Here is a 27,033-nt window from a genome sequence, read left to right on the forward strand (position 1 = left end):
GGTCACCTAACATACCAGGCCCCACCAACAACTCACCCCCAGGGGGGAGAGTCAGATTGAGAGCTGCATAGGAGCCTGACGATGGGTCACATGTGGGGACAGCTGTCCAGGGACAGGGAAGACCCCGGGGTCACTCGGAGAGGTGAGGATAGCTGTTGGTGGCCTGAGGGAGATGGAGACAGAGGAGGAGACGTGGGTCTGGAGGCCAGTCAATGAGGTCAGCGTGTCCTGAGGCCTGAGACGTGCGGGGACGCTAAGGTGGAGCTGTCTCCAGAGCTGTCCCCGGAACTGTGAGGAGGCGGTCGAGGGCAGTCTGGCGCGGGGCCTGGGAACACTGAGAGTCCCCATTGGCAGCCCCGTCTGCCCTGAGCAGACATAGTCCCAAGAAGTAAGTGGAGATGGCCATTCTCCAGGCACCCTAGTTTTACCAGGTCCCCAGGCTCCAAGCTGCTCAGTTTCTGCTCTTGGCAGAGTGGGCCTTGGACAGCATTGTCCGGAGCTCGTGGTGACTGTGGTCCGGTGGGGCCAGTCAGCCACTTCAGTCACCAACGCCTGGAGACTGCCCAGCCCAGAGCCCTGAGCAAGGACATTCCTTGTCTTCGAGATGAACATTTAGGAGCCTTCTGCTCAGGGATGGTGGGAGGAGCAGGGGTGGAGGGCACATCCCCAAGGGAAGACTGCATGGAAATGCCCTGCCAGTGTGTGACCGTGGTGGGGGAAGGGAGCAGAGTAAACAGCCACTGCCCTGTCCTCTCTGTGGCTGTGGCCAGGTACACAGGCCTGTTTGGACAGCTGCCTTGTCTGTCCCTCTGTTTGGGAGATGCTGGCTGATAGGTGGGGGTGGGCAGACTGTTAACCCCTCACTGCCTGCAGGGCTGCATGCTCACTGCCTCCCTCCATGGTGTACAATAGAGCCAGAGGGTGGTCCTGGCTGCTCCCACCCAGCTTCTCTTAAGGGGGACACCTCTAGCTCCGAGTCAGAGACAGTGGAAGGGAAAAGGTGAGGGCGGCTCCAGGATATGGACAGTCTGTCTCCGGACCAGGGAGCCAAGGGCAGAGGAGAAGGGTCTCTCTCCCAGTGGTGAGCACAGGCAGAATTTGTCCCTCTGTCCAGAATCCTCCTCCTCACCCCCACACCCTGGCCCTAGGGCGCCTCCTCTACCTACGTCCATTAAAAAGCCAGCTGCCAGGCTATCTCTGGGCTGCCCTCTTCACAAACACCAGCTCAGCCTGGAGTGGAGCAAGGGGGTTTCAGAGCCCCTCTGAAGTATGAACAGGCAGAGGTGGGGCTTGGGCCCATTGGAGTTGGGGGGGCTGGGCTCAGATCCCAACAGCCTGACTTGGGGGGAAATCCTGGAGCCACTGATGAATCAGAGCTGCTCTGGCCCTCAGTGCAGTGAGACCAGAATGACTGCGCACCTGGTGTCTCCAAGTGGCCCCATCCACCACCATGTGTCCCATCTCGTCACTGCTCTCCCATCTGCCAGGCACCAGAAAGGTGCCACCCATCCCAGAGCCCAGTCCATTTAACAGCCCACAGGACTCTCAGACAACACACCCCCTTCTCCCACTCCTGCACCCCTACCGCCTGCTCCTCTCACCTGCAGGGTAACAACAGTGATCCTCTTAGCTGGTCACCTGCTCCCTCATCTGTGCTCCCCACACCCTGGGTCCCTGCTCTGCAGCCAAAATGATCTTTTCAAATTGTAAATTGCTCAAGCCCGTCCCCCACTTAAAATGGCCCACAAGGCCATCAACAGGGCATGGGTTAAATAAATGAGGGTTTGCGCATACAGTAAAGTGCAGGCAGCTTGCTGCTCCAGGCCAAGACAGGGCGTCCTCTCCCACTGTTATGCAGGTGGGAGGGGGGAAGCGGGTGATGCAAGAACAGTTTGTAAATTATCATTTGCATTAAAAAAAGTGGACAAAAACCCCCACAAACTCTCATTGCAAAAAAAAAAAAAAGTCAGGGGGCGGGGAATGGATACACACCAGCGTGTGCTCCTATTTCATAGGTATCGTGGAAGGAGGCTCAGATTGGAGACTTTGGTTGCCTCTGGGGAGGGGACCTGGAACCTAGGGAATGGGGGGAGGAGACAGAAGGGAACACCCTTTACATCTGAATATTAAATCAGTATCTATTCAAAGAGAAATTCAATTATCTTTAAAATACCAAATTTTTAAAGTCTGTAAGACGCTTGCACACTCAGACTGGCGCCTGTGACTCCCCAGCCTCCTCTTGTTCCAAGCTCCCCCCACCAGCACCCTCCCCAAGCTCCCCCCACCCGCCGTGCCTCTTAGTTCCGGTGATGGGCGCCCGTCTGCAGGCCTTTGCACTCACTGTTCCCTCTGCTGCCTGACCTCACGTAGCTGATCGTCCTCCTTTTTCTCAGTCTCAGCCCAGACCTCTGTCTTCAGGGTGTGCCTTTCCCACACCCCCGACCCCCCAACCCAGCCGGAGCTGGATGAGGACCAATTGCCCCACTCTTCCAATTCACCTGCCTCCCTTTTCAGCGCGTCGGTCCGTGTGGGCAGGGCAGAGCCCACTTCTGGCTCGCTCACCGCTGTCCTCAGAGCCCAGCACTGTGCATGGCACACAGAAAGCAGCCCATCAGTATTTGGGGGAATGAAGGACCTAACGGGGAAAGAGGATGCCCTGGGAATTCTGAGGGGGCTGTCGCCGTGGGGGTTGGGAGGTGCCCACCTGGGCCGTGACGCACGAGGATTTTGCCGGACTCACAAGGTGGGCGGTGCTCCAAGCAGAGAGCAACGCGAGGCGCAAAGCCCAGACAGTTGGATGTCGCCAGCAACCTGTCTGCCAGTCCCGGCTCCTCCGCGCCCAACCTGTGTGTCTCGGGCAAGTTACCTTCCCTCTCTGCGCCTCAGTTTCCTCCTCCGCAAAATGGAGGCGTTGGCAGGCCCTCTCCGAGGTGCTGGATGCGGGGTCCGCGGATCTCACCCGGAAGGCGCGTACACAGTCGGCGCTGGATAAATGCTGGGGGAACTGCTGCGGGCGCGGGGAAAGGGTTAAAGCCAGGCGCTTTTTAATTGTCAAATGACTGCGGGCGATTAGCGCTGGCAGCTTCCTCAATAATCGCTCTTCTCTGTACCTGCTGGGAGCTTAATTAAAAAACAAAGAGGCTCAATTTAAAGGCCATTACTATGCTAATGCGGCCGGGCGGGCGGTGATTAAGCGGCTCCGGCGGGCGGCGGGCGGCTGGGGCGGGGCGCGAGGCGATCAGTTACCCACTAAACGGACCGGCGGGCGGCGGGGCCCGTGAGTCGCGGTGCCCAGCCCGGGCGTCCGGCCCTGACCCGCCCCGATCGCCCGCGCCCGCCCCCAGCCGGCTGGACCCTGAGAGCAGAGACCCAGGTAGGTGGTCTCCCAGAGCCTCTTCTTATTCCCTAGCAAAGGGACGGTCCGACTGGTTGTGGATAGGAAATGAAATAAATGCCAGCCACACCTGCAAGCGTTCCTCCACCAGAATGTCCCCTCCCGCCTCCCACCAGCGTTGAGTCCTGCTCCACTCAGGAACCACTTCTCAGATTCATCTCAGGCCCCTCCACTGGGGGACGTGTTCTGCTCACACACTACACTAATGGTTGTGTCCAGGCAAAAAGTCAGCCAGGCCGCTGGCTGGGAGCAGGTCTCAGGCTCCCAAACTGCTAGGGCATTTGCGCCCCTGTCCAACCACCTTCCCAACCTCCAGGAAGGCAGGAGAGCATGGTGGTTACCAGGCAGGCTGACCTGGCACAGGGCCCTGGCCCTACCTCACCAGCTGGGTGACCTGCAGAAGGACGGGACTGCTACCTCCCAGGGTTGTCATGAGGCATTGGTGAGGCCCGTGTGTGTGAAGCTCTGAGCACGGGGTTGGCCTGGTTCCGGTGAGTTTGACATTTAGTAGGAATGTATGCCAGGGTGGGCTTCAAAAACTTGACAGCAGGAGCACAGGTGTGTGTGTGGAGGGGATTAATCCAAATCTCATGAGAGAGACTGGGCAGTGAGGCCCTCAGTGAGTAGGCTAACAAAGTTAATGTTATCTCTGGATGCATCAAGAGGAGTATAGGGTGGGGAATAAGGGAGGAGATGGCTCTTCTTGCCACTGGAGGACTGAGTTGCTGGGTGCCATGCTTTATTTTAAGGGCTGTTTGGACCAACTCAGACTTGTGATATGAGTGTGGAGAAACAGCCACCAGAATCTGGAGGGTTTAACCAGGAGAAGGAGGTGTAAGTGGAGGGGTCACTCTCTTTGAGTCTCCAAAGGCTGAAGGCTGAAGGGCGAGAAGGAGCACACTTAGTGTGTAATGGTTTTGACGTTGAGCATGTTTTCATTGGCTGCCTGGTAAATTGGTGATCATAAACATTAGTCATTTTGTTGGTAACATTGAAAACCACCCTACCTGAGCCTCGGGGGAAATTCAACTTGGTAAATTAACCAGTACAAGATACAACTGATAACAATGAAACTATCCATGGTAAAATGTGTCATTGGCTACAAATTAACCTACAAATTAAGGGAAGAGTCAAGTCTTGATAATCAGTGAGATGCAATATGAGCACAAACCTGATGGTAGAGCCAACCTTTATTGAAGTTTTTCATGGAAAATAATTTATCTCAATGAAAATAATTTTAGTAAAATAAAAATGAAAATGGAAAAAGTCGTAAATTATTTAACTACACTAGAAAGAAAATTGATCAAAAAATTAAATTGCCTTAATGGAGTTTGTTCCAGAAAACACTTGCTCAAAGGAAGTTTATCAATATTGTTACAACCCTAATTAAAATGTTGTGGTCTATGTACTGGGAGTCCAAATTCCTTGGGGTCAGAACGATGGGGCCAGAATGTCAGCTTGGTCAGCTGCTAGGCTCTCCAGTGGTGCCCCAGATTTCTCCCTCTGAGACCTCTTTGTTCCTTACACCGGGAGGGGAAGTGACCCTGGGTCTTGTTCCCCACTGATTCCTCATCTTCTAGCACAGTGCTTGGTTATGGTGGGTGTTTGGTAAATGCTTACAGAATCAACTAGTCTTATAGTGAAAACCTTAAAAAGCAGTTTCTGCTTTCAAGAGGAGGAATTGTGGCATAAGATTTGGCACAGAGCGAGTGCCTAAGTGTGTGTTGAATGGATGGATGAATGCATGGGTGCGTGGGTGCATGGATGTGTGTGGTTGGCTGGCTGGCTGGCTGGCTGGCTAGACGGCTCAGTGAGTGGGTGAATGGATGGATAGATGGATGGATGGATGAGTAGATGGGAACAAAAGAAGCCTGATCTGTCCTCTTTAGCCCAGCCTTCAAGGCCTCCAGCCTGATGCTTCTCCTTTCTCACCTGTGCTCCAACCTGAGTGACCCACTGTCTCCTTAACCCTGCAGACGGCCTCCATTTTCTTCATGCCTTTGCTTTTTTCAAACTCTCCCTCCCAGAATTATCTCTCTGCTTCTCTGCTCCTAGACAGAGCCCAGACTCTGGAATCAGACACACTCCTGATCCCAAACCAGCCTGACCACTTCCCCCATTCAATCCTTTGCACTCTTTATAGACCCTTCTCCGGGAAGTTTTCCCTGAACCCAGCCCAGCCCGCCACCTGGCCAGGTTTGCACCAGATCAGGCCCTGCCCTGGATCCCTCAGCCCTATTCTGGCCACTCAAGACCCTGGACAGAAATCCAAAGGCCTCTACATCTGGTGGTGTGGGCTTTCTCATCTCCCACCTGTGTTATCAGCCCCTCACCTCTGTAACCTTGGCACCCCCAGCTACAGAGCACCAGGTCACAGGCCCAGCAGCTCAGAGCTGAGGGAGCAAGTGCAGTCATTCCAAGCGTTGTGTGTGGAGGAGGCTGAGGCAGGAGAGGGCTTCAAGTACAGGGAGGTCCGGAAAGCCAGGCAGCGAGGCAGGGAGCCTGAGCAGGAGCTCCAGGGGCCACTCCCCCTCCCCAGCCCCCAGCTTCAATCCCAAGTCTGACACTGAGGGGTTGTTACCCTCTCCAACACCACTTTCCTCTCTCATGAAAAGACGGTGACAGTGCCTGCCTCTCAAGGTTCTTACGGGGGAGGAGTCCGTGTGCAAATAAGGCACAGGGCCTGGTATGTAGGAAACACTCAATAAATCTCAGTAAGTAATAATAACAATAATAATGGCTGCTGGATTTGGCAGCTAGGAAGTGGTGACTCAGTGAGAGTGGGGGAAGGGCACCTGGGATCCACTCAGGGGGGGTTGATGAGCAGGTGGGAGGAGAAGGCTCCTACTGTGAGCCCAGCATAAGGCCTGGGTCATAGTAGGTGCTTAATGAATGTTAGGTGGATGAATGAATAAATGAATCCTCCCATGAATTGAATTTGCCGATGAAGGGCAGAAAAAAGAGGGAAGAGTTCAACCCAAGGGTTAATGGAATGTTGTTGCAAGTAAAGCCCTTAGCTCCAGCCTGGCCCAGAGCTCACTGATGCTCCCACGCCTCTCTGCCCAGGTTTTCTTGCAATGTTTCCTGTCTGGAGGGTATGTGGGAGGACAGCCAGAGGGATGTGATCCTCCACCTTCCACCTGCTCTGGGCCACTGTCTCTCCCTGATGTCACCAGGAGAGGTCCGGTCCCCAAAGAAGCCCCAGTATCTCCAAATGGAAAAGAGACTCTCGGGCAGAGTCTGGGTCTTGCCTCAACACCAAGGATCAGAGCCCCAAAGGTGCAGCAAGCCGTGTGCCCGTAGCAACTCCCTCTGTAGGACTCTGCATGTGTGTGTCTCTCCTGGCAGCTCCCAGCAGTATCTCGAGCATGGGCCTCCCTGAACTCGTATACACAGCGGCCCCCTGGACGCCGTCACATGGCTGTTAGAAGGCAGCTCAGATGGAACATGTCCAGAGCTGCACTCCGGATCCTCCCCCGGCCCCCCCCACCTCTGTCTACATTTAATTTAATGGCAGCTCCATTCTTCTGGTTGCTCAGGTCCCCAAAACCTGGACTCACCCATGCCTCCATCTTCATCCCGGTCTACCTTCAGGCTGCATCCCACTACTTCTCAGCACCTCCCCTGCTCTCACCTGGTCTGAGCCTGCATCATCTTTTGCCTGGATCATTGAGAGCACCTCCCAACCCATCTCCCTGCTCCCTCACTTCACCCCCACACAGTGCCCACTGAACCCAGTTAAAATGTCAGTTGGATCACATCCCCCCTTTGCCCAAAGCCCTCCCTTGAGTCAGAGCCCACTTGAGGCGCCCCCTCCCCTGCCACTCACCTGTGGCCTCCTCTCCCGCCACGTGGAACTCCTTGTCATTTCTCCAACACCCCAGATACACTCAAGCCTCTGGGCCTTTGCATTTGCTGTTCCCTCTGTGGTGAACGGTGAAGCTCTTTCCCCAGGTGTCTCAGTGAGCCTCTGACTGCCCTTGGTAAAACCTCTGCCACACCCATCACTCTTTTCTGCCTCATTTTTCCCCATCACATTGTCGCCGTCTGTTGTACGCTGTATGCTACCGATGTATGTATTTGTTGCCTGTGCCCTGGTCCAATAGAACGGAAGGAAGCGGGAGGTTTGGGAGGGACTGGCCTGACAGATAGAACTGGCTCCCTGTTTTGTCGCCAGCCGCCAGGCAGTGCCTGGCACAGTAGTCGGCGCTAAATAAATACGTGTGGAATCACCGAATGCGTGTATCCCAGGCTCCCGGCTGTGCCCGTCCCTCCCTGGCTCTGGCCCGTGACCTCCAGCCCCGGCTGTGGGCTCCCGACAGCGCCCCGGTCCCGATCAAAGGGCCGAGGAGCCAGCGGCCCCGCACAGCTGGGTCTGCGCCCCGCAGGAAGCACCAGGGCAGCCCTCGCGGCAGGCGCGGCCCCGGCGGCGCGACGAGGCTGCGGAGAGGCCCTGCGAGGCCCGCGCGCTGGCGGCCGCTGGTCCGAGCGCCCGGCCACGCCGCGCATTCCAGCCGCGTGATTGACGCGCGCACCGGGGCCCCCGCCTGCGGCTCCTGCCACTGCCGCCGCCGCCGCCGCCACCGCCGCCGCATCAAAGCAGATGTTTGCAGCTGGTTTGAGTTGGATCCCCATCAACAGGCCCCTTTTTGTCTCAAAATAAAAAACAGCTACGCCGGGAATGATAAGGACGCGGCAGGCACGTGGGGGAGATGTCAACGAGCTGGGGAGGGAAGAGACCAAGAGCTTATTCTGCGCGCTTTCCCCCATCAGCTTCCACAAGTGACAGGCCCATTCTAGCAGCAGCAGCTGGACCCCCAAGAGTGTCCAGCGTCCTGTGCCCTGTGCTCCCTGAGCTCCAGCTCATCATCCCTCAACAGGCATCATCACAGGCGGCACAGGCCCGGGGCAACGATAAGGCTACCGCTGTCGTATTGAGCACGTACTGTCGGCCTGACGACTCTGCGTGTGACCCTTCCACCCCTGGATTTCTCCCACCAGTGGTAAAGGACACTTGGCACAGAGAGGGGTAAACACATTAGTGTGATCTCCTAGAAGTGGGGATTGTGGTCCCCCGTTTTCAGATGGGAAAACAGGTTCAGAAAGTGGGGTTGGCTTGCCAGGGGGTCAGACAGCTCCTAAGCGGCAGAGCTGGGACTCAGACCCGTGACCATTCCTTCCGCCTCCAGCAGCAGGTTCCTAACTGTGTGTCATGCTGCCTCTTCCAGGAAGTCCCCCGCTCTCCTCCAGGTTGACCTTTCTGTGCCCCCCAGCTTGCACAGCATCACCCATCAAAGCACGTCATGCTCTGCCAGCTCTGTGGGACGAGATTTGGTCTGATTCTGTTCTCCAAGCATGTTTTTGATGGCTTACGTGCATTTTATTGGGATTCTTTCAGTTCCCCAAGCATCTTTCAGGAGCCTGACTCAGAGCCAGCCTCCATGGGGGTTTGCTGGGTGAATGTGAGAAGGTGTAGCCAGTGGGGACAGATGGGCTTCAGTTCCAGGCACCACGCCTGGTGGTCCCCATGGAGGGAGTGTTTCCAGAGACTGTGGCACTTGGGCCTGGAGAGGCCCTAAAGGAACCAAGGCTCAGAATCTGCCTGGTCCCCAGTGTGGCCCTGTGAGGGTCTGACAGAGAAGCCCAGACCTCAAAGGTACAGACAGACAGACAGATAGATAGGGAGAGCACAGACCCAACAATGTGATCAGGGGCTTCAGATTTAAATTAGAGGTAAGGAAGGGAAGGTTCCAGAGCTTATACCAGGCACCATGGTGAGAGACTGGGGAGGGAGAGGAAGCACACACCAGCCAAGACGCCCTCTGTGCCAGGCACTGGGCTAGACCTTCTCACACAGGTTAAAACTCACCAGGTTCTCCATCACCAGATGAGGGAGGGATCAACACCCACATTTTACAGAAGCGGAAACTGAGGATCACAGAAGGGATGTGGCTGACCCAAGGCCACACAGCTGGTGCTGCAGAAGTGGAAAGCCACACCTCTGAGGATGGGGGCGGAGGGCCGACAAAGAGCTCTTGAATGAGCGGGAGAAGGAAGGGACACAGGACAGGGGGTCTGAATGGCCCACCGTGAGTCAAGTGTCCAGGCCTGGCCCAATCACAGGGGAGTTATTTAATACCAACATGGCATCCTCGGGGCTTTCCCTGCGTAATAGGGTGCTGTTGGGGTTTTTCTCCAGGACCCCCAGATCAACAGGCGTGCATAGAGCTTCGCTGATAAAAAGTTAGGACACTGCACTCCAGGTTGTATAGTTGTGACTGGGGAGGACAGGGGAGGGTGAGTTGACTTCTCTTGCCACTTGGTGGCGTTCTCAGACCTCCCCTCTCCCCCATCCTCCCCTCCCCACCCCCGCAAAGCAGAGTATCCAATATTCTCTTGTCCTACCTGGCTGCTCATTCTGTTTCTCACAAGGTTGGTCATTCATTTAACAAACACTCATTAACCACCTCGTCAGTGCCAGAGCCCAGGGAGGTGAGAGTAAATTAGACCCAGTTCCTGATTGCTAGGGCCGTGGGGGCTTCAGACATACAAATATCTGGGTCTCTGGGCATCAGCGAAGACTTTCCAGGGGAGGTGATGCTTGAATGGGGTCTTGAAAAATGAAAAAGAGTCTAAACAAGAAGCAAAGGAAAAGGAGAGAGAAGACAAGCCTTGAAGGCAGATGGAATTTTAAGTGTCAAGGAGGCAGGAAGAGCCTTGCTTTGTTCAAGGAGCAATGAGGAGCATGGCAACTGTAGCAGAGGCCCTGAGGCCAGGTGTGACGGGTGGAGGGGGGCCTTGAGTGCCACAATTGGATGTTTGGGCTTATCCTGAAATTGATGGGCTTTCTTGGACTGAGAACCCAGCGAGGGGCTATATAAACTGTAAAGTGCTGTGATGGGGTATGGGAATGGCAGTGCAGTGAGGAGGAAGCAGAGAAGCTTCCACTCAGCAAGGACCGTGAACAGGTGCTGGAAGACCTAGAGAGATGATGACAGCGACCATGATCCCCACTTGTTTAGCCCATCTCGTGGGCCTGGCCGTTATCCCCATTGGACAGATGGGGACACTGAGGCTCAGAGAGGAGAAGGGACTTGTGTAAGGTTCCAGTGCTAGGAAGTTGTCATCTCTGCAGTTGTCAGTGGTTTTAGAGAAATGAATTAATCAGATTTGTAATCCATGTTCAAATACTCCCGAAAAAGTTGGTTGCAAGGTTTTGTTTATTGCCTTGATGTGTTTCGTACATTGAGCATTAAACAAATAAACCAACAAACACTCAGGGGAGATGGAGATGTGATCTCATAGCCTGGGACTTTTCAAAGGAAGGACACCCCCTAAGAAGGGAACTCCTTGCTCCACAATCACAGTGTTGGGGGTAGGGGGAGCGGAGAGGGTGTTTGTGAGGGAGAGATGTTCAGTTTGGTTTAAGAAAAACCCAACGCTCAGCCGTACCTACTGGGTACCAGGCTTATGCTGAGTAATGAGAACTCAGGTTGAATCAGGCCCCTGCCCCAGGATGTTCAGAGCCCTGAGGGCAGGCAGACATGGGCGTGGTGCTCAGAGGGCAAAGCAAGGTTATTGACAGGGAAGCACAGTTGGATACACAGAGCAGGGAGGGAGTATAGGGCGATGCTGCCCTGTGACCTTGACCGAGTAACCCGCCCTCTGCACCTTAATGTGCTCATCTGTCAAATAGGGAGGGAAACAGCATCTTCCTTTTAGGGTTCAGGATTTATGAGGTGATGCAGGTGATGCAGATAAGTGAGCTTTATCTGTGCTCAGTAATGTTAATGAGACAGAGAATTGAGCCAGCAGTGCTCTGTCCAGCTTAGACCAGACAGAAGCCAGAAGGACCGACCTAGGACCCAGGGTGATCATGAGAGGAAGGCATGGTTGGGGCCTGAAAACCGAGTGTCCTTCCTGGGTGGTTGCTCCCAGGAATGCCGGAGACGCCAGCAAGGGTGACAAGAGAAGGGCAGACACTAGCGCTGTGGCGTGCCCTCAGCACTGTAGATAGGTACCGTCAGTCCCATTTTACAGATGAAGAAATTGAGACTCAGAGATGTTAAATGTCCTGACCAAAATCACACAGTGAAAAAAGTTACGGAGCCAGGATGGAACTCCAGGCTGCCTGCTCCAGCTCCCCATCCCTCCCACGGTCCCACACCTACTGCTCCCCTCCCAGGCGGCACTGTCTCCCCAGGGCAGGTGGACAGGGCTCCCACCAGACCAGGTTGGGGTGGGGACTGCCTTGCCCTGCTTCAGGCAGAGCAGGACGGTATGGGTTGGTTTAGTATTCATTCAACAAACATTTAGTGCTCATCTTGGTGTGTGTGTGGTCCTGTGCTCAACACCGAAGATACAGAGGTGACCAAGGGGAAGGTGGACCTGGAAACATGTAAAGTGGAGTCCTTAGTCTAAGCGCTACAGTGTGGAGGGGGCGTGAGGATAGGGAACTCAGAGAGGGAGGCATCTATTTAAGACTGGAGAGGAGAAGGGCAGGGGGCTTCCTGGAGGAAGGGACGCCCAAACCAGATCCTTCCAAATTAGCAGGTATTTTCGGGGCAGAGGTTGGGAGTGAGGGGGTGGTGATCTAGGCAGTAGCAGAGCATGAGGAAAGGGTTGGCAGTTTACATGGAAAATGGGGGAGTAGGGTTGTGTGGGTTACCAGCAAGCCTACATGCCTATAATGTGGTCACAAAGCCTCCCTCTAGATTTGGAGTTTCTGGACTGGGGCGGGGGCGATTGGCACCCAGAGGGCAGGCAGCTAGCAGAGAAGCCACAGCCTCCCCATGGCACTCCACCATGCCCTGACCCCAGGGCCCGCTCCATCCCCACCTCCCAGCCCCAGTGTGGGCAGCAGGGGCACACATATCTGGAATCCCCAGCACAGCTCTGGGGGATGGGGACTATTGTCCCCATCTTGCAGGTGAGGCAACTGAGACTCTGACTTTCCCAAGACCACAAAGTCAGTGAGTGGCTGAGTGAGGATTGAGATGAAGACCTGGGCTCCAAATCCACTGACTGTGGTGCTGTTCAGGGCCTCTCACAACAGGCTCCAGAGCCACTGGGGGCAGGAGGGGAAAGACAGCGGGCCAGCTCGGAGCCTTTCATCCCAGCCCACTGTGCAGTTCTGCCTCTCTGGTCAGGATTTGCAGCATTCCTGGAAACGCTGCTCCTGGCCTTATGAAACCTGCCCCAGCCCACTGAGCACTTCCTCTGTGCTCACCACTTTATACTGACAACTCACTGCACACTGAGAAGTAGGCTGTGTCGTTGAGCCCATTATATAGATAAGTAAGCTGAGGCTCAGAGGGAGGAAACTACTTGCCCAGTCACCAGCCAGAAGTGACAGCCAGCATTGAACATGAGTCCATCTGATGCCAATGCCACCTGCCTGTGGCTGGGCCTGTTTCTCAATGGCTGCTTCCACCAAGTCCCTCTCAGGTGGGAGGGACTGAGAGAGGGAGTGGGGGCTCACAGAGAGGAGCGACCCCACTGTTGGTGCCCCAACCCCTCCCACGCACACAGCCGCTCTCACCCCTGCATGGTAGACAAAGGCACCCCATAATTGGGAGCGAGTATTTCATGCGTCCCCCCTGATGTTTTATTGGGAAGAGAAAAGCTCGGAGACCAAAGGGATGGCACATTCCGTTTATAAAGTGTGCGCAGTTTGTTTTATTTCTCGAGTTTTTGCAATCTAGATAACAGATGATGCCCCGAGTGACTGGCGCTGCCTCCGTAATGGCGGCACTGAGCCTTTGGAGAAGTATTAATAATAGATTGTGTTGATGAGTTTGGAGAAAGTAGCAATCGACCCCCTGCTGCCAAGGCATTAGCACGGCTGTTCTGAATGCAGCCTGCACAGTGGCAGTGCCTGCAAATGCAGGTCACCCGCCCTGCTGCCCCTCCCCCAGCCTAAGCCGACCTCCTCTGGGGAGCCACCCAAGGTGTGCTGACCCCCTGAGACCCTGGCCCTGCCATGCTGGCACAGAGATGTGGCCAGTGCCTGTCCACTCATGGGCACGGAGCCCCGCCTGCAGAGCTAAGGGGGCCCCACTGTCAGGAGGGAGAGCCTGGGAAGGAGACAGAGGGGCAGTGAGGGGAGCAGGGCAGCGGGTTCTGCAAACCTGGCTCCTGCCCTGGCCCCTTGGCAAAGCTGGATGGGGGGCGGGGGGCTCTGCCTGAGGCTGCCATGGACAGTTGGGTAGGTTGTACCCTAAACAAAGGTATCTAGCCAAGGGGCCAAATCGCAGCCAAAATCCAGCTCAGGTTCCCTTTGCAGTCAGGCATGGTGTGGGCTGACAGTAGAGTCCTGTCTGCCTGCAGCAGACAGCCGGGCCAAGCCTCAGCCAATCCCCACACTCAGGGAGGCCTCCTGCCTTGTGGAATCCCTGCAGAGTGGGAGCTGACGGGGGCACCTGCTGTCACTCTGATGTGATCCCTACTCAACGAGTTACATGCTCAGAATCACTGAATCCTTTGAGGGAGGTCCTGTTGGCACCCTCATTTTATAGTAGAGGGAACCGAGGCCAGAGAGAGTCAGGTGAGCATAGAGGAAGCCACCTCCCCCAGACTGGGGCATCGAAGAAGGCTTCCCAGAGGAAGTGGCCTTGGAGTTGGGCTTCGCAGGATAAGTAGGAGCCTGCTGGGTGGAATAGTCGGGTGACAGAGGTTGCTGGGGATGCCCCCAATTTCAGTGCCCTGGCCTGTATCAGGGGAGTAGGCAGCACTCGGATTGGCCCTGTCCGCCGCACCCCACCAGCTAGCCACCCCACCAGCTAGCCGTGGGCGGTGCTGATGGCAGCCCCGGGAAGGGAGGCAGGCCGAATGCCTCGCATTTATGGCTGTTTCTGTTCCAGAACCGATTAGTAGAGAATTGCAGCTGTAATCTGTGCCTGTGATGGCGGGCCATAAAGAGGGATGGGATGTGTGCAGCGCTCCCAAGGTGGCGCCCGCAGACGTGGCCCGGGAACGCGGGGAATGAAAAATGGTTTTAATTCCCTCCCAGCAGCAATAATTTGATTCTTCATAATTTTTTCCATCAAAGTGTTGTTGAGGCTGAGTTCCCACAGAGCAGGGCACGTGACAGGGATGGGGACCGGGAGGATCGGACAGTAGTGTGGGCAGAGGAGGGGCTGTGCTGCTCAGAACCTTCTGTGCATGCTGGCCGAAGGCACAGAGCCCCCCACCCGGCTTTGTCTCCAGAGAGGGAGGGCGGGTCCACTTTGTCATAGAGGGACTGGATTAGATCCAGGCTCAGGGTCAGCTCCATTTACTACCCATGTGACTGAGCAAGTGACTCCGCCTCTCAGCACCTCAATTTCCTAATCTCTGAAATGGGATTAATATTCATTCCTGTCTCATAGGGTAGTTGCACGGGTTAAATGTGTTTCTGCAGGCAGAGTGCTAAGGACAGCGGCTGGCATGCTCAGTAAGGACATCTCTTCATGTTGGAGATGCCTCAGCTGAAATGAGGGAGAAAGAGGTGTCAGCCAAGCCCAGGGCCACAGAAAGAACATGTGGAAAGGCTAGTGTGATGACGCTCTAGAGAAAGTGCAGGCTGACCCGCAGGGCACAGCCTGGGGAAACAGAGTGGGTGAGAAGAGAGGCAGGATCGTGAAGGGCCTTGAGTGCCAGACTCGGGAACCTGGATGCTTTTTCCAAGGGTACTAGGGAGCCATGGAAGAGTCTGGAACAGGGAAGCAGCATGATCAGGTGTGAGTTATAGACAGATCTCTCTGGCTGTCCTCCTGGAGGGTGAGTGAAATGGTTGGAGGGGCCAGGAGCCCAGGGAGGGGACTGGGACAGCCACCCAGGCAGGAGAGGAGGGGCCCAGGCTGGGTGGTAGGTTGAACAGGGTGGGGATCACTTGGATGTGGGGGTGAAGGAAGGGCAGGGAGGAGGCATAGGGGGTGTTGGAATGAGGGTGAATAGACCTGCGGGCTGCTTGCCGTTCCTCTCAGGGCAGGGGCCGACCTAGTTCTGGGGGAAGGTTGGAGCTGACCCTGCACTCTGCCCTCTAGTGGCCACTGTGTCTCTGAGTGGGAAGGCCCTGAACTGACGCACCAAAGAGAGGGCATCTCTGGGCAGGATGCCCAGAGCCCACCCTGAGGCCACCAGAAGAATAGGGCTACACGACCCTCCCCTGTCTGGCTCTGTGCCCAGGGAGGGCGTCTCCCACTTGGGCTGGAGAGTCAGTGTGGCAGGAGGGAGGGGCTCTGAGCCCAGCTAATATGCCCACGCTGTGCACCTGCAGGCTCTTCGCGGCCAAGTGCAGCGGCTGCATGGAGAAGATCGCCCCCACCGAGTTTGTGATGCGGGCGCTGGAATGCGTGTACCACCTGGGCTGCTTCTGCTGCTGCGTGTGTGAGCGGCAGCTGCGCAAGGGCGACGAGTTTGTGCTCAAGGAGGGCCAGCTGCTGTGCAAGGGCGACTACGAGAAGGAGAAGGACCTGCTCAGCTCCGTGAGCCCCGACGAGTCTGACTCTGGTGAGCCCGGCTGGAGCTGGGGGGCGGGCGGCCGGGGGGCGGCTGGCTGGGCAGGGTGCTGCCAGAGACGCCTGCTGTGACCCCAGGATCGGAGCTGCACAGACCGCGCACCCACAGCTGAATGCGTGTGTGCACTGATTGTTCGCACACACACGTGCACACCTGCGGGGCACATGGACCCTCACGTGCGCACACCCTCACAGGCACACAAATGCACCTGCGGATGCTGCCACACATACCTGTGCACGTGTGTACATGTGTGTGATCCCAAATGCACACACGCACAAGCACATAAAATGCACGTGTGGGTCCCCATGCTCAGGACTATAGCACATGGACATGTGTAGACGTGCTCACATGCCCAGCAGGCAAAAGCTCACAGCCAGGTGTGCAAACACACACATGTAAGTGCACGCACACGCAGTAAGCACGGATGCATATGGCTATTCTCGTACATGCATCTCCCACATGCTCACATGTGCTGTGGTTTGACATGTGTGCGCACACACTCTGATCTCAGGCCCAGCACCCTCACCCTCTCTTATCCTTGCCTTGGCCCCCATCCTGGCACGGCACCATGGGGTCTCTGCCAGCACCAGGTGTGTCGGCTGCTGATATCTGGGAAGCAGGGACCTGATGTGTCCTCTTGCCTTTGGCCCCCCCAAAGCCTTCAGCAGTGGGGAAGCAGCAGCCCTGAGCTATTGCTTCCCAGCTGGGTGGGGGGCCTGAGGCCCTCTGTGATGGAGGGAAAGACCCCATTTCCCAGGGTGAAGGTGCCTCTTTACGCTGCTCTGACCCCCGAAGGACTATAGTTTGGAGCTCTCCTGGCAGGAAGGGCAGGCCCAGCCCGGAAAAGCCAGGGAGATGGCTGGCGCCTTGTCATTCCTGGGGTATCGGGAGACTGAGTAGGGAGTGTGGAGAGAAAATGGCCCAGTCTGTGTGGGCCCTTGGGATGACCCAGAACCTGCGGTCACTGCATCTGCCCAGCAGAAGGGCTTTGTTACGGCCAGGGCCCTGGTGGAGGTAGTGAGTCCCATCCATCTGTCCCTCCGTCCATTCCGGGGCAATGGCTGCCTGGACTCCTGTGGGAGAGCAGAGGCTGGCCAGGTGCCTCAGGTGTAGGGAATGGGCTCAGAGGGAGGAGACAGCTTCATCCTCGGAGGAAGACGGGCCTGGAGAAAGGATGCAGATGCAGATCAGATGCAGAGGCAGCGGGAGGCACGTGGTTGGGGGAGGCCATTCTGTCCGTCTGGGGCTGGCATCTCTGAGACCACAACTCTGGGGCATGGAAGTGGCCAGCTGTACATGGTATGTGTGGGTGTGTGCCTGGGTGAATATACATGCTTCTGTGTGCACGTGTGTGTGCCTGTTCAGGTGTGTGCAGGCCTGCGCGTCCTGCCTGTGAGCACGCACCTGTGTGTGTGTGAATACACCTGTGAGCTGCAGGTGCAAGTGCCGGTGGGTGAGTGTGTGTGTGTGTGTGTGTGTGTGTGTGTGTGTGTGAGATGGTCACGAGCACTCCTGGGTGAGAATGTCTGGAGTGTGGTCTTGGCCTATCCATTCATAGTCCCTGGAAGCTTCAAGGAAGAAGGCTCTCTGGGCCCTAGTGCCCAGCTGGCACTGGGCTAGTGCACTGGGAACTGATTTTCTCGAAGGGTGTCATTCTGGGCTGGGGTCTGCAGGGTGCCAAAGGCCAGCCATGGCAGGCGTTGGTGGGAGGTGGTGAGATCCCATCAGGCAGGCAGCAGGTTGCCTGAGGGGCCAAGGCTGACAAGCCGGTTGGGTCTCCCACAGTAAAGAGTGAGGATGACGACGGGGACATGAAGCCGGCCAAGGGGCAGGGCAGCCAGAGCAAGGGCAGTGGGGATGACGGCAAGGACCCACGGAGGCCCAAGAGACCCCGGACCATCCTCACCACGCAGCAGCGACGAGCTTTCAAGGCCTCCTTTGAGGTCTCCTCCAAGCCCTGCCGAAAGGTGAGGGGCTGCTGGAGTGGGGTGGGGTGACCCACAACCACTGCCTTTCCAGACACCACCCCTTCCCCCCTTGCTGAGCATGGGGACGTCCCTCCACCTCCCCACCCATCCGTCAATTCCCCCGAGTCCCAGCTGCTCCGTCCCCTCCCCAGGGGCCTGACCTGTCTTCCTCTCCCCCGGTAGGTCCGAGAGACGCTGGCAGCAGAGACGGGCCTCAGCGTGCGTGTGGTCCAGGTCTGGTTTCAGAACCAAAGAGCAAAGGTGAGAGGCCACCTGCCAGCCCCACTGGACAGGAGTAGGGTAGGGGGTACAGGCAGAAGACAGAGGGCCTGATGTGGGTGGGGCAGGGAATGTTTGGGGGCCGGGGGAGGGGCAAGGGATGGGGACTGGCACGAACCATGTCTTCTGCAGATGAAGAAGTTGGCGCGGCGGCACCAGCAACAGCAGGAGCAGCAGAACTCCCAGCGGCTGGGCCAAGGTGAGACAGGGCTGGGGCCAGGGCCAGGGCCAGGGCCAGGGCACCCGGCTCAGTCTCTCATAACAAGACTCCTAAGAAACCTCCAACCAAGGTGGCTAGAGCTCAGGGAACCTCTGCCTTGGCACCACTTGAGATCAATCAAGTAGAGAGGCGGTGGCACCCACAGGACACAGGAGAGATGGCGGGGCGGGCGGCCAGGAGGGGTGGCCGATTTTCCAGAATGAACACCGTGCTGCCGTCATCTACTCACCGCCACCACGTGCCAGTCAGTGGGCTCGTTATTTGACACCCTCCCTCTCATTTAATTCTCACAGATCCCCATGAGGAAATGTCCCATTTCAGTGATGAGGAGACTGAGGCTCAGTGAGACTAAGGGACCTGTCCTGATCACTCAGCTAGTAGAGGGCAAGCCGGGCTTCAGCCCCATGTGTGCGGCTCCTAAGTGGTACTTTTGACCGCTGCCCACAATAGAATCCAGAGGAAGTCTCCCGAGAAATCGCCAGAGAGAGTTCGCCAGAGGCTGTTCAGGAGTCAGGGTAGGCTCCTGCTGGATGGCGAGGGGCAGTTTAAGGGCAGGGCCCAGGCTGACCCCCCAACACTGGGCTTTGCTAACATGCTGTTTCCACATCTTGGACCAGAGCTGGCCTCCCAGGCCTCGTGGGGACAGTGAGCCTTCGAAGCCTGGAAGGGAGGGCACAGGGAACTCTTTGGGACTGCTGAAGTGGGGTGGGGGCCCCAGAGCTGCCTGCTCCCAGGTCAGAAGGGGCTCTAGGAACCTTCTACTCAGGACTCGGGGGGCCAGGCCAGTGTCCCAGGCCCACCCCAGGGCTTCAAGGCCATGGCGTCGGAGCCTGGTTCTTCCTCTCTCCTCCCTCTGCCCCTTACCCAAGACAGCCCAGCTTCCTAAGGCTGCGGCCAGTGTGTCAGGTCTGCCAGCCAGCTCCCGAGCTGTCACCCCTTAAAATGTCCACGGTCCCCTCGAGCTCATCAGTCACCTGTCCTCCGCACCAGTCCCTGCTGCCGTGTGCACGCAACACCCGCTGCTTCTCCCCAACCTGGTCGCAGCAAATGTTACCACTGCACACCCACTGCCACGCCAGAAGCCCAAGAGTCACTTCTGACCCTTCCTGTCCCACACGTACTTCATCCGCTCTGTGGCCAAGTCCTGCGTGTTTCCCCGTCCGTGTCCCTCGGGCTCTTAGGTGTCTTTCCCCCTCGATAGGGACCGCAGCACCGCTGCCTAACTTCCTCCTCCCACTGGTCCTGCCTCTTCCTCCACCTTCCCAGCTCCTCCTGGCTAAGACCCTCCCCTGGTTTCCTACAGCTTCAGGGGGACCACCACTCAGCTCAGCCCCCACACACCAACTCGCGTGTCTCCCCATGCCTGGCCTTCTCTCCGGCCCCACGGACTGGGCTCCCTGCTCCCACTGGGCAGTTTCTCTCCTCCCTGCCTCTGCTGGGGCAAGCTGCCCCCTGCACTGGCCTGTTGAGCCCCTCCTGGTTCTTGAAATCACACGGGGGTAGGAGCCCCTTCCTCCAGGAAGCCTTTCTGGGTCCTTTTGGCCTGGGTGTGGACCCACCTTGATGTAGGGTGCTCACTGCATCTACCCATTGAGTCATTATTGCCTGCTTAGGTGTCTGTCAGCCCCGAGGGTGTGACCTCCTAGAGGGCAGGGCCTTTGCAGGATGGGGGCAGGTGGGGCACGGAGGGCTCGGACTTTCCATAGACTGATTCTGGAAGAGGAGCTGGAGTGTGTGTCTGGGGAAGGGGGGGTGTCAGAAACCTGGGCTCAGCGGTCCTGTGCACCCAGGACAGCCATAAGCAACCTCAGTTGTGGCGGGTGGGAGAGGGGTGTCCCTGGGGAAGTCCAGAGAAGGTCCGAGGGACTGGACTGGGGGGGGCGTGTGGGAGGTCTGTGGGGACCCTGGGGGCACACGAGTGGGGCCTGCTGGGACAGGCAGGCAGGGCCGGTGGATGAAGGCGTGCTCCGCCCCCAGAGGTCCTGTCAAGTCGCATGGAGGGCATGATGGCCTCCTACACGCCGCTGGCCCCACCACAGCAGCAGATCGTGGCCATGGAGCAGAGCCCCTACGGCAGCAGCGACCCCTTCCAGCAGGGCCTCACGCCACCCCAAATGCCAGGTGACCACATGAACCCCTATGGTAAGCTGCCCCACCCCCTGCCCACCCGAGCACCACCCCTGCCCCTGCCTGGCCTGGCAGGCCTGGGGCCATGACAGCCACCTCCCTCCCCAGGCCCAGCACAGCCTACATGCTTCCTCCTGACAGGAAGGGGACACCCCGAGACCCTTCCATGGCCCCCAACCCTGCTGGTCAGGCACTGCCAGCAGGTCGCCCTGTCCCTCCCTTGCCTCCGGCCATACAACCTGTAGGGCCGACGGGGCCCCCAGGAGCCCCAGCCCGCACCCCGGTACTGACGCCCCTTCTGCCCGCCCCCCCCCAGGGAACGACTCCATCTTCCACGACATCGACAGTGATACCTCCTTAACCAGCCTCAGTGACTGCTTCCTCGGCTCCTCCGATGTGGGCTCCCTGCAGGCCCGCGTGGGGAACCCCATTGACCGGCTCTACTCCATGCAGAGTTCCTACTTCGCCTCCTGAGAGCCAGCTGGGCCGTACGGACGCTTGGGCAAGGGTCCTGGGGTAGGACTGAGGGCCACGGTGGCCAGCCTCGCCACCTCCAGCCCTGCCGCCCGCACAGACTCTACAGCCATACGGTGCCCTCCCCTTGGCCAGCCAGGCCTGGCTAAAGTGCCCACTGGGCACAGCCAGACAGGCAGACAGGCACAGCCTGGGCAGGGGGCTGTGTTCTGCCCTCAGAGACCGTGTCACCCCAGGGACCCAGAGCTCTTGGACAGTCACTCGCCTCCCAGCCCCACCTCGGCCCCCATCACCTCTTTCTCCCTCCTCATCTCCTTTTTGGGAAGCTGAAATTCTCTCTATTTTTTTAAACGTCCTCTCTATGTCCAGCCGACCTCCATGGCCCAGGCCTTGGCCCAGGCAGGCCCCTGTGCATGCCCAGGACGATGTACGCCGTGCCTGTAACCTGTGAGGAGCGTGTGTACCTGTTCCCTGTGCTGGCAGCCACCTCCCCCACCTCTGCAGGCAGGTGCACTGGCCTAGGATTACCCCACCCAGCCAGAGCCTGGCGCAGACATGGGGAAGAGCCTACCAGGTGCGCCAGGCCCACACGGCTCTGCCCCGAGGGGCAGTCATGGGGGAGGGTAGACGGAGCCCAGGCAGACCCAGGGGGACAGAGGCACACACACTCAATGGCACACTCATGCAGATATGCACACAGTGACGTAGAGACACTGAAAGAGACAGAGGCTTCTGCGGGGCAACCCTGCCGTGTCAGGAAGGGAGAGAGGCCAGGTAGAGGAAGGACGCCCTCTTCTTTATAGCAATAGGAGAGGAAGAGGAAGGGGACAGGAGGGGTAAGCATGAAGCAGGTGGGCTCGGCCCAGATGGGGGCTCCCTGGACAGGCAGGACAGTCCCTGACCCAGCCAGCACCAAGGGCAGAGATAGAGCCTCCAGAACCAGGCAGAGTTGGACAAAATGCCATAAACTCCAGGTGGAAAAGGACCTCACAAGTCACCCACTTGATACTCCATCTTATGTTTGGCTCCTGCCCAAGCCCCCTCGGCCTCACTTTTTGCATACCTCCTGTGACAAGGAGCCCACTACTTCATCAGGTCCTGCTGATTTTACCTCTATCATTTTCAGCCCTGGGTCCTTACTTTTCAAAGCCAGGCTTTTCCAGTTTCTCCAGTTCTTCCTCTTAAAACTGTACCCCAATCTTGGCTCCAGTTGTCCTTCTAAAGGTGTGGAACACACAGAACCCAGTCATCCCACTGACATCAGCCAGCCAAAGCGAGCAGGCCCATCACCTCCCTCACTTTAGGTGCCCTGCCTCTGTTATTGTGGCCTGAGAGCCAATGAATGGTTTAGGCCACATAACCTTGGAAACTCATCCGGCCCTTGTGTAACTGAATCTCCTGAACACACACGTGTGACAGCTAAGCCACATCTCTGTGTGTGTGTGTGTGTTGGCTCTGTGCCTCTCACTTAAAGCATGTGGACCCTCGGGGCCTCTCCCTGATTGGCGCTGGCCCATGAAGCAGCCCTCCTTGGATGATACTCCAACTGCACTTCCAGCCCAGTTTTGTGCCCTGCTGGAAGCCAGATACACTATATCAACCCCCGCCCCCAACCTGCTCAACTCTGACCCTGCCAAAGAGAAAGTGTGGTCAGGCTGATGGGCCTTGCTTGCAGTAACCCCTCGCTGGGTTCTGGAGGTCACTGTTCTCGGCCAGGTGCTCACTGCCCTGCCTTGAATTCTAACTTGCAGCCCTGAGGTCTGCCCATCTGCCTTTGGGCAAATGGGACGACGGCTGCCCCTCCGCCCTTGGCCCCTCTGCCTGGCCCTCACTGGGATCCTCCAAGTTCAGCCACCTGCTCTGTGGTTTGGCTCCCATGTCTGCTGGGGAGACTTCAGTCCCTCCAGAGGGATCTGGCCCGTCTCTCCACCCCTCCTGGCTCCTGTGGTCGAATGTCACCGTGCTCTTCACCAGGGCACTTGTCAGAGGGGGGATGTGGCTCGGTGTCAGCTCTCAGGCTGAGCAGCCAGCCTGGCCCTTCTGGGTTCTTCTTGTTCCGCACAGAACTTCCACAAGGATCTCAGCTGATGTCCTCGGTCATTCGGCAGCCTTAGCCCTTCTGTGCCATCTCTCTTGATCCTGGGCCACCCAAGTCCCTTAGGCAGTCATGCTGGTTTCTTGAGAGGTGCTCCCCTTTCTCTTTTCATGCTCACAAAGTCTGAATCATGGTGGGGCACTTGGGGTAGGGGCAGGGTAGATGCCCCAGTCCCCAGGAGACCAGGCCTTCTCTCCCAGACTCTTTAAGTTGGAAGGAACATCAAGAACGGGACACCTGTTCCACGCCCCTCATTTTGCAGCTGGAAAATCTGGGCCAGGAGCAGGGAAGGGACCAGCCGTCACAGCCAGTCAGTGACAGAGCTGGAGCGAAGATCAGGGACTGACTCCATGCCAGCCCCTCATCCTCCCTGGTGAACAACCTCCAGGTCAGAGGCTTAATTTGTCTCAGTCACTCTTGCCACTCCAGGGTCTCACAAACCCAGAGTCCAGCCCGGGCTCTGCCCTCGCCACCGCATTGCCCCCTGCCAGGAGCTGGTACAGGGACGCCCACACTCATCACCTACAGATTGTCGAAGTCAGAAGGGACCTCCGAGAGCTTGTCATGCTCGAGTCACCCCCTCAGCTGTGGCTAGGTAACCCCTTCAGTGAGTCTGCTGAGGCCTGCAGCCCCCAGCCTCCCCCAGGCTCTCCCAGACTGATGTTCACTCTTTCCAGCCCTGGACTGGACATCGGACACGGATGGACAAGGGGCCTGCCCTTGAGTGGCTCTCTTCTAGAAGGAGAGAAATACACACTCTGTCCCAGACCTCATGGAGCACCCAGTTCTCAGAGGAGAAACCCGACGCCCAGAGAAGGGAGACAAGTGTTCAGGGTCACCTGCAGCAGCACAAGGCTAGCAAGCTCGCTGGGGTGGGCCGAGAGGAGCAGCCTCTTCCCATGTGATGGGAGGAAGTGCAGCCTTGACTTGGGGGGCAGTGAGTAGCCAGGACCCTCCTTCTGGGGTGGAAAGCACGAGGGTAAAGAGAAGTAAGGGTCTGGTCTCTGGAGAAAGAGGCAGAAAGTGAGTGGCGGGCAGGGGAAGTTAGAGGCTCAGAAGGAGAAAGGGATCTGCCCCAGGTAACAGCGAATGAGAGGGGACGGAGGAGGGATGAGAAGGTAGGCTGGCGCCCCCAGCCAGAGTGTCATCTGCCTTGCCTACTCCATGGACAGAGGGACACGGTGGTTCTAAGGGTCAGGCCACGGGTCCAGCAGAGCCTGTAAGAGAAGGGGTCAGTGCAAGTGGGCTGGAAATCTTGGGAGGCTTCCTGGAGGAGGCGGAGGTGAAGGGGTCCATCATGTCCAGAGGAGTGGGGTCCAGTAGGATCAGGCCTCCAGCCCAGGGTTGGGGCAGCCTCTTCTCCTTTAGAGGGCTCAGCTTCCTCGCCCACCCACCTGGAGCTGGTGCCCGTCTTACTTCACACACACAGATCCTCGGGGGAGGGAGAACTGGCCTAGCCCTGCCTGGCCCCAGCCTGAGCTCTGGGTACCACCTGGGGTGAGGATCTCACCTGCCGTCTGGGGGAACCCACAGCTCTGGGGCTCAGTCCACCCTGTGGGGAAGGGGGTTCACGCTGACACACACGCACATGGAGACACACACTCACCGCCGGTCGCACACGGAGGCTCACAGACCCACACTCCCAGGCACACACGGCCTGGGGGGCTGGGGAGCAAGAAAGTTCCTCCAGTCTTTGGCTCCAATGAGCCTCTTTGCTGGTGTCCCCCTCCCCCCACTGGGGTTCCCCGGGGAACCCAGCCCAGTTGGGTGTGGGGACCGGGCCACTGGCCATTCCTCTGTTTTCCTTGTACAGACTCACTGCCTACCCGCCATCCCCAGACACATTTTATTTAATAACTTGTCATTGTTAAATTATTTATTAGCGTTTACCACATCACCACCCCGACCCTGCCCTCCACTCTCACCTTTCGCCTCTTCCCACAAAAGCAGAAAATGGAAACCACAAAAATTGAGACATCAGTATATTTGTAAATAAACCAACCTGTACACGCCTGTGGTGCCTCTCCTTGGGGGGAGGGTTTGTGCTGGGCCTGAGACAGTCCTACATTAGACTTAGGAACAGATTTCTCGGTGGCGACCAGGGACAGCCGATCAAGGAGGAACGCCTGGGGTCCCTTGTCTGGCCCACCCCATTCTCCGGTCTCCTTCTGTAATCTTCATCTCCCATCCTTCTCCCATCCCAACCCTGAACCACCTCAATCCTTAAACACATCCATCCCATCTTACACCATCCTACTCCCCAACACTCGTTCATTCATTTATTCAACCAACCAATGTGAAGGGCCTCTGAAGTGCCAGCTGCTAGGCTGAGAACCAGGGATTGGTGGTCCTTACCTCAAGGAAGTAACAGTGTGAGATAAGCTCAGTTGAGGGGCAGTGAGGGCTTGTGACGGGTACCCAACCTCCTCTGGACTGACAGAGCATCGTGGAAGGCTTCCTGGAAGAAGCAACATGTCAAGCTGCGATCCAAAGTTATCTAGCATGGCAGGGACTGGATGAGGAGGAGGAGTGTCTGGGAGTGCTCCAGGCTTATACAAAACCTCAGGAGCAGGCAAAATCTTGTGACTCTCCTAAATTGCAAGAATAGCTAAGTTTGGGGATAGAGGAGAAGCAGTGAGGCTGGAAGTAGGGCTAGACCATCCAGGGTCTTGTTGCTGAGTGGAGAATAGATCCAATTAGCTCTGGTGGACTAGAGGGAGGCAGGGGGGTCGAGTGGGTCACCTTTCTCACTTAGGTGAGAGGTGACCATTGCTTTGAGAGGGCGCTGAGCGTGGGGAGAGGGAGAAAGAAGAGGACAGCTCCCTGAGATAATGGTGAGACAGGCAAGTCAAAGTAAAATGCAGGCTCCGGGATCACTGAGATGGGGGTTTCTGGCACACTCTGGTCTGGGGCTTGTGGAGGGTCTCGGGACATCCACGTGGACGTGTCCTGGAGCAGGGCTGGGCCTTAGAGGAACCAGAGACTGAGCACCGAGTGTTCAACAATCAGGTGGGTGGTCACTGAGGCACCGGTGGGTGAGCTGGCCAGGGGAGTGCAACACGGCAGAGGGAAGAAGCAGAGGCCAAACGCTGAGTAATCATGAGGACCTGGGACTGGCCATGGCCATGGTATCCAGAGGAAATGGTGGCAGGGGTGGGGAATGGGTGGAGATGGCAGGCACTCAAAGGAATGTGGTTCTCAAAGTGTGTTCCTTGACATCTCAAGGTTCTTCAGAGTTCCTTGAGGAGAATCTGTGTGTGTGTGTGTGTGTGTGTGTGTGTGTGTGTGTGTGTATGGAATAGCTCTGTGGCTCGGTCTGCCCGGGTACACTGCGCATGAAGTTGGGTGTCTGCAGGTATCGGTGTATTGTGCACAGCTGTATGCCCGCAGGCTGTCTAGAGCTGCATATATGGATGTGTCTGTGTTTTGGAGAGGATGTTTGCATAACCACACATGGGTCTAGCACTGCACACCTTCATCTGTCTGTGCATCCGAGAGGCTTCTGGGCCTCATGTCCACAGACCTGATGTCTTAACGTTCTCTCCCTTCCCCCTCCCCCTGGTTGCTCCTTCTCAGCCTCTTCTCCCCACTCCAGCTGCGGGGAATCACCTGGAAGCCACCTCTGCCGGCGGGCACCAGCGCCCCCTGGAGGCGTGCTCCTCCCTGTACTGGCTCCTGAAACCTCTGGGTGATTTGTCTTGAAGCCACATGGCTTCTGGGAATCTAGACATGTTGAGGCCTTCCAGTTCGTTTCTTCCTTTGCACCCCACAGCACCCTGAGAGGCAGGTTTTAGGGGCCCAAGTTTCTGAAGGGAAACTCGAGGCTCAGAAGGAGGAAGCAAGTGGTTCAATATGACAAAGCCAACAAGGGGCAGTAGAACCAGAGCTCAAAACCACGTTTGGCTGCAAACCCATGGCCTTGCCATCACCGGGGCTGGCTCCCCAAGCCCACACTCTCTGGCCCTGTTACCTTTTC

The 27,033-nt window shown here is 57.3% G+C and overlaps 1 protein-coding gene across 2 annotated transcripts in view; it reads left to right on the top strand.

Moving 5' to 3' along the window:
- Window positions 1–25,054, top strand: part of LMX1B (LIM homeobox transcription factor 1 beta) — an 81,627-nt gene extending 56,573 nt beyond the window's left edge. Inside the window, exons 3-8 of one of the 2 annotated variants that reach the window (XM_033122180.1) lie at window positions 15,654–15,886; window positions 17,681–17,862; window positions 18,046–18,123; window positions 18,274–18,340; window positions 20,339–20,503; window positions 20,805–25,054. In XM_033122180.1, coding sequence (XP_032978071.1) covers window positions 15,654–15,886; window positions 17,681–17,862; window positions 18,046–18,123; window positions 18,274–18,340; window positions 20,339–20,503; window positions 20,805–20,962 — 883 coding nt within the window. In that variant the 3' untranslated portion in view covers window positions 20,963–25,054. The remainder of the gene's footprint in view (window positions 1–15,653; window positions 15,887–17,680; window positions 17,863–18,045; window positions 18,124–18,273; window positions 18,341–20,338; window positions 20,504–20,804) is intronic. The other variant, XM_033122181.1, reaches the window with a different exon arrangement.
- Window positions 25,055–27,033: the final 1,979 nt, after the last annotated feature.

Source organism: Rhinolophus ferrumequinum, chromosome 12, assembly GCF_004115265.2.
Source record: "Rhinolophus ferrumequinum isolate MPI-CBG mRhiFer1 chromosome 12, mRhiFer1_v1.p, whole genome shotgun sequence".
Lineage (NCBI taxonomy): Eukaryota > Metazoa > Chordata > Mammalia > Chiroptera > Rhinolophidae > Rhinolophus > Rhinolophus ferrumequinum.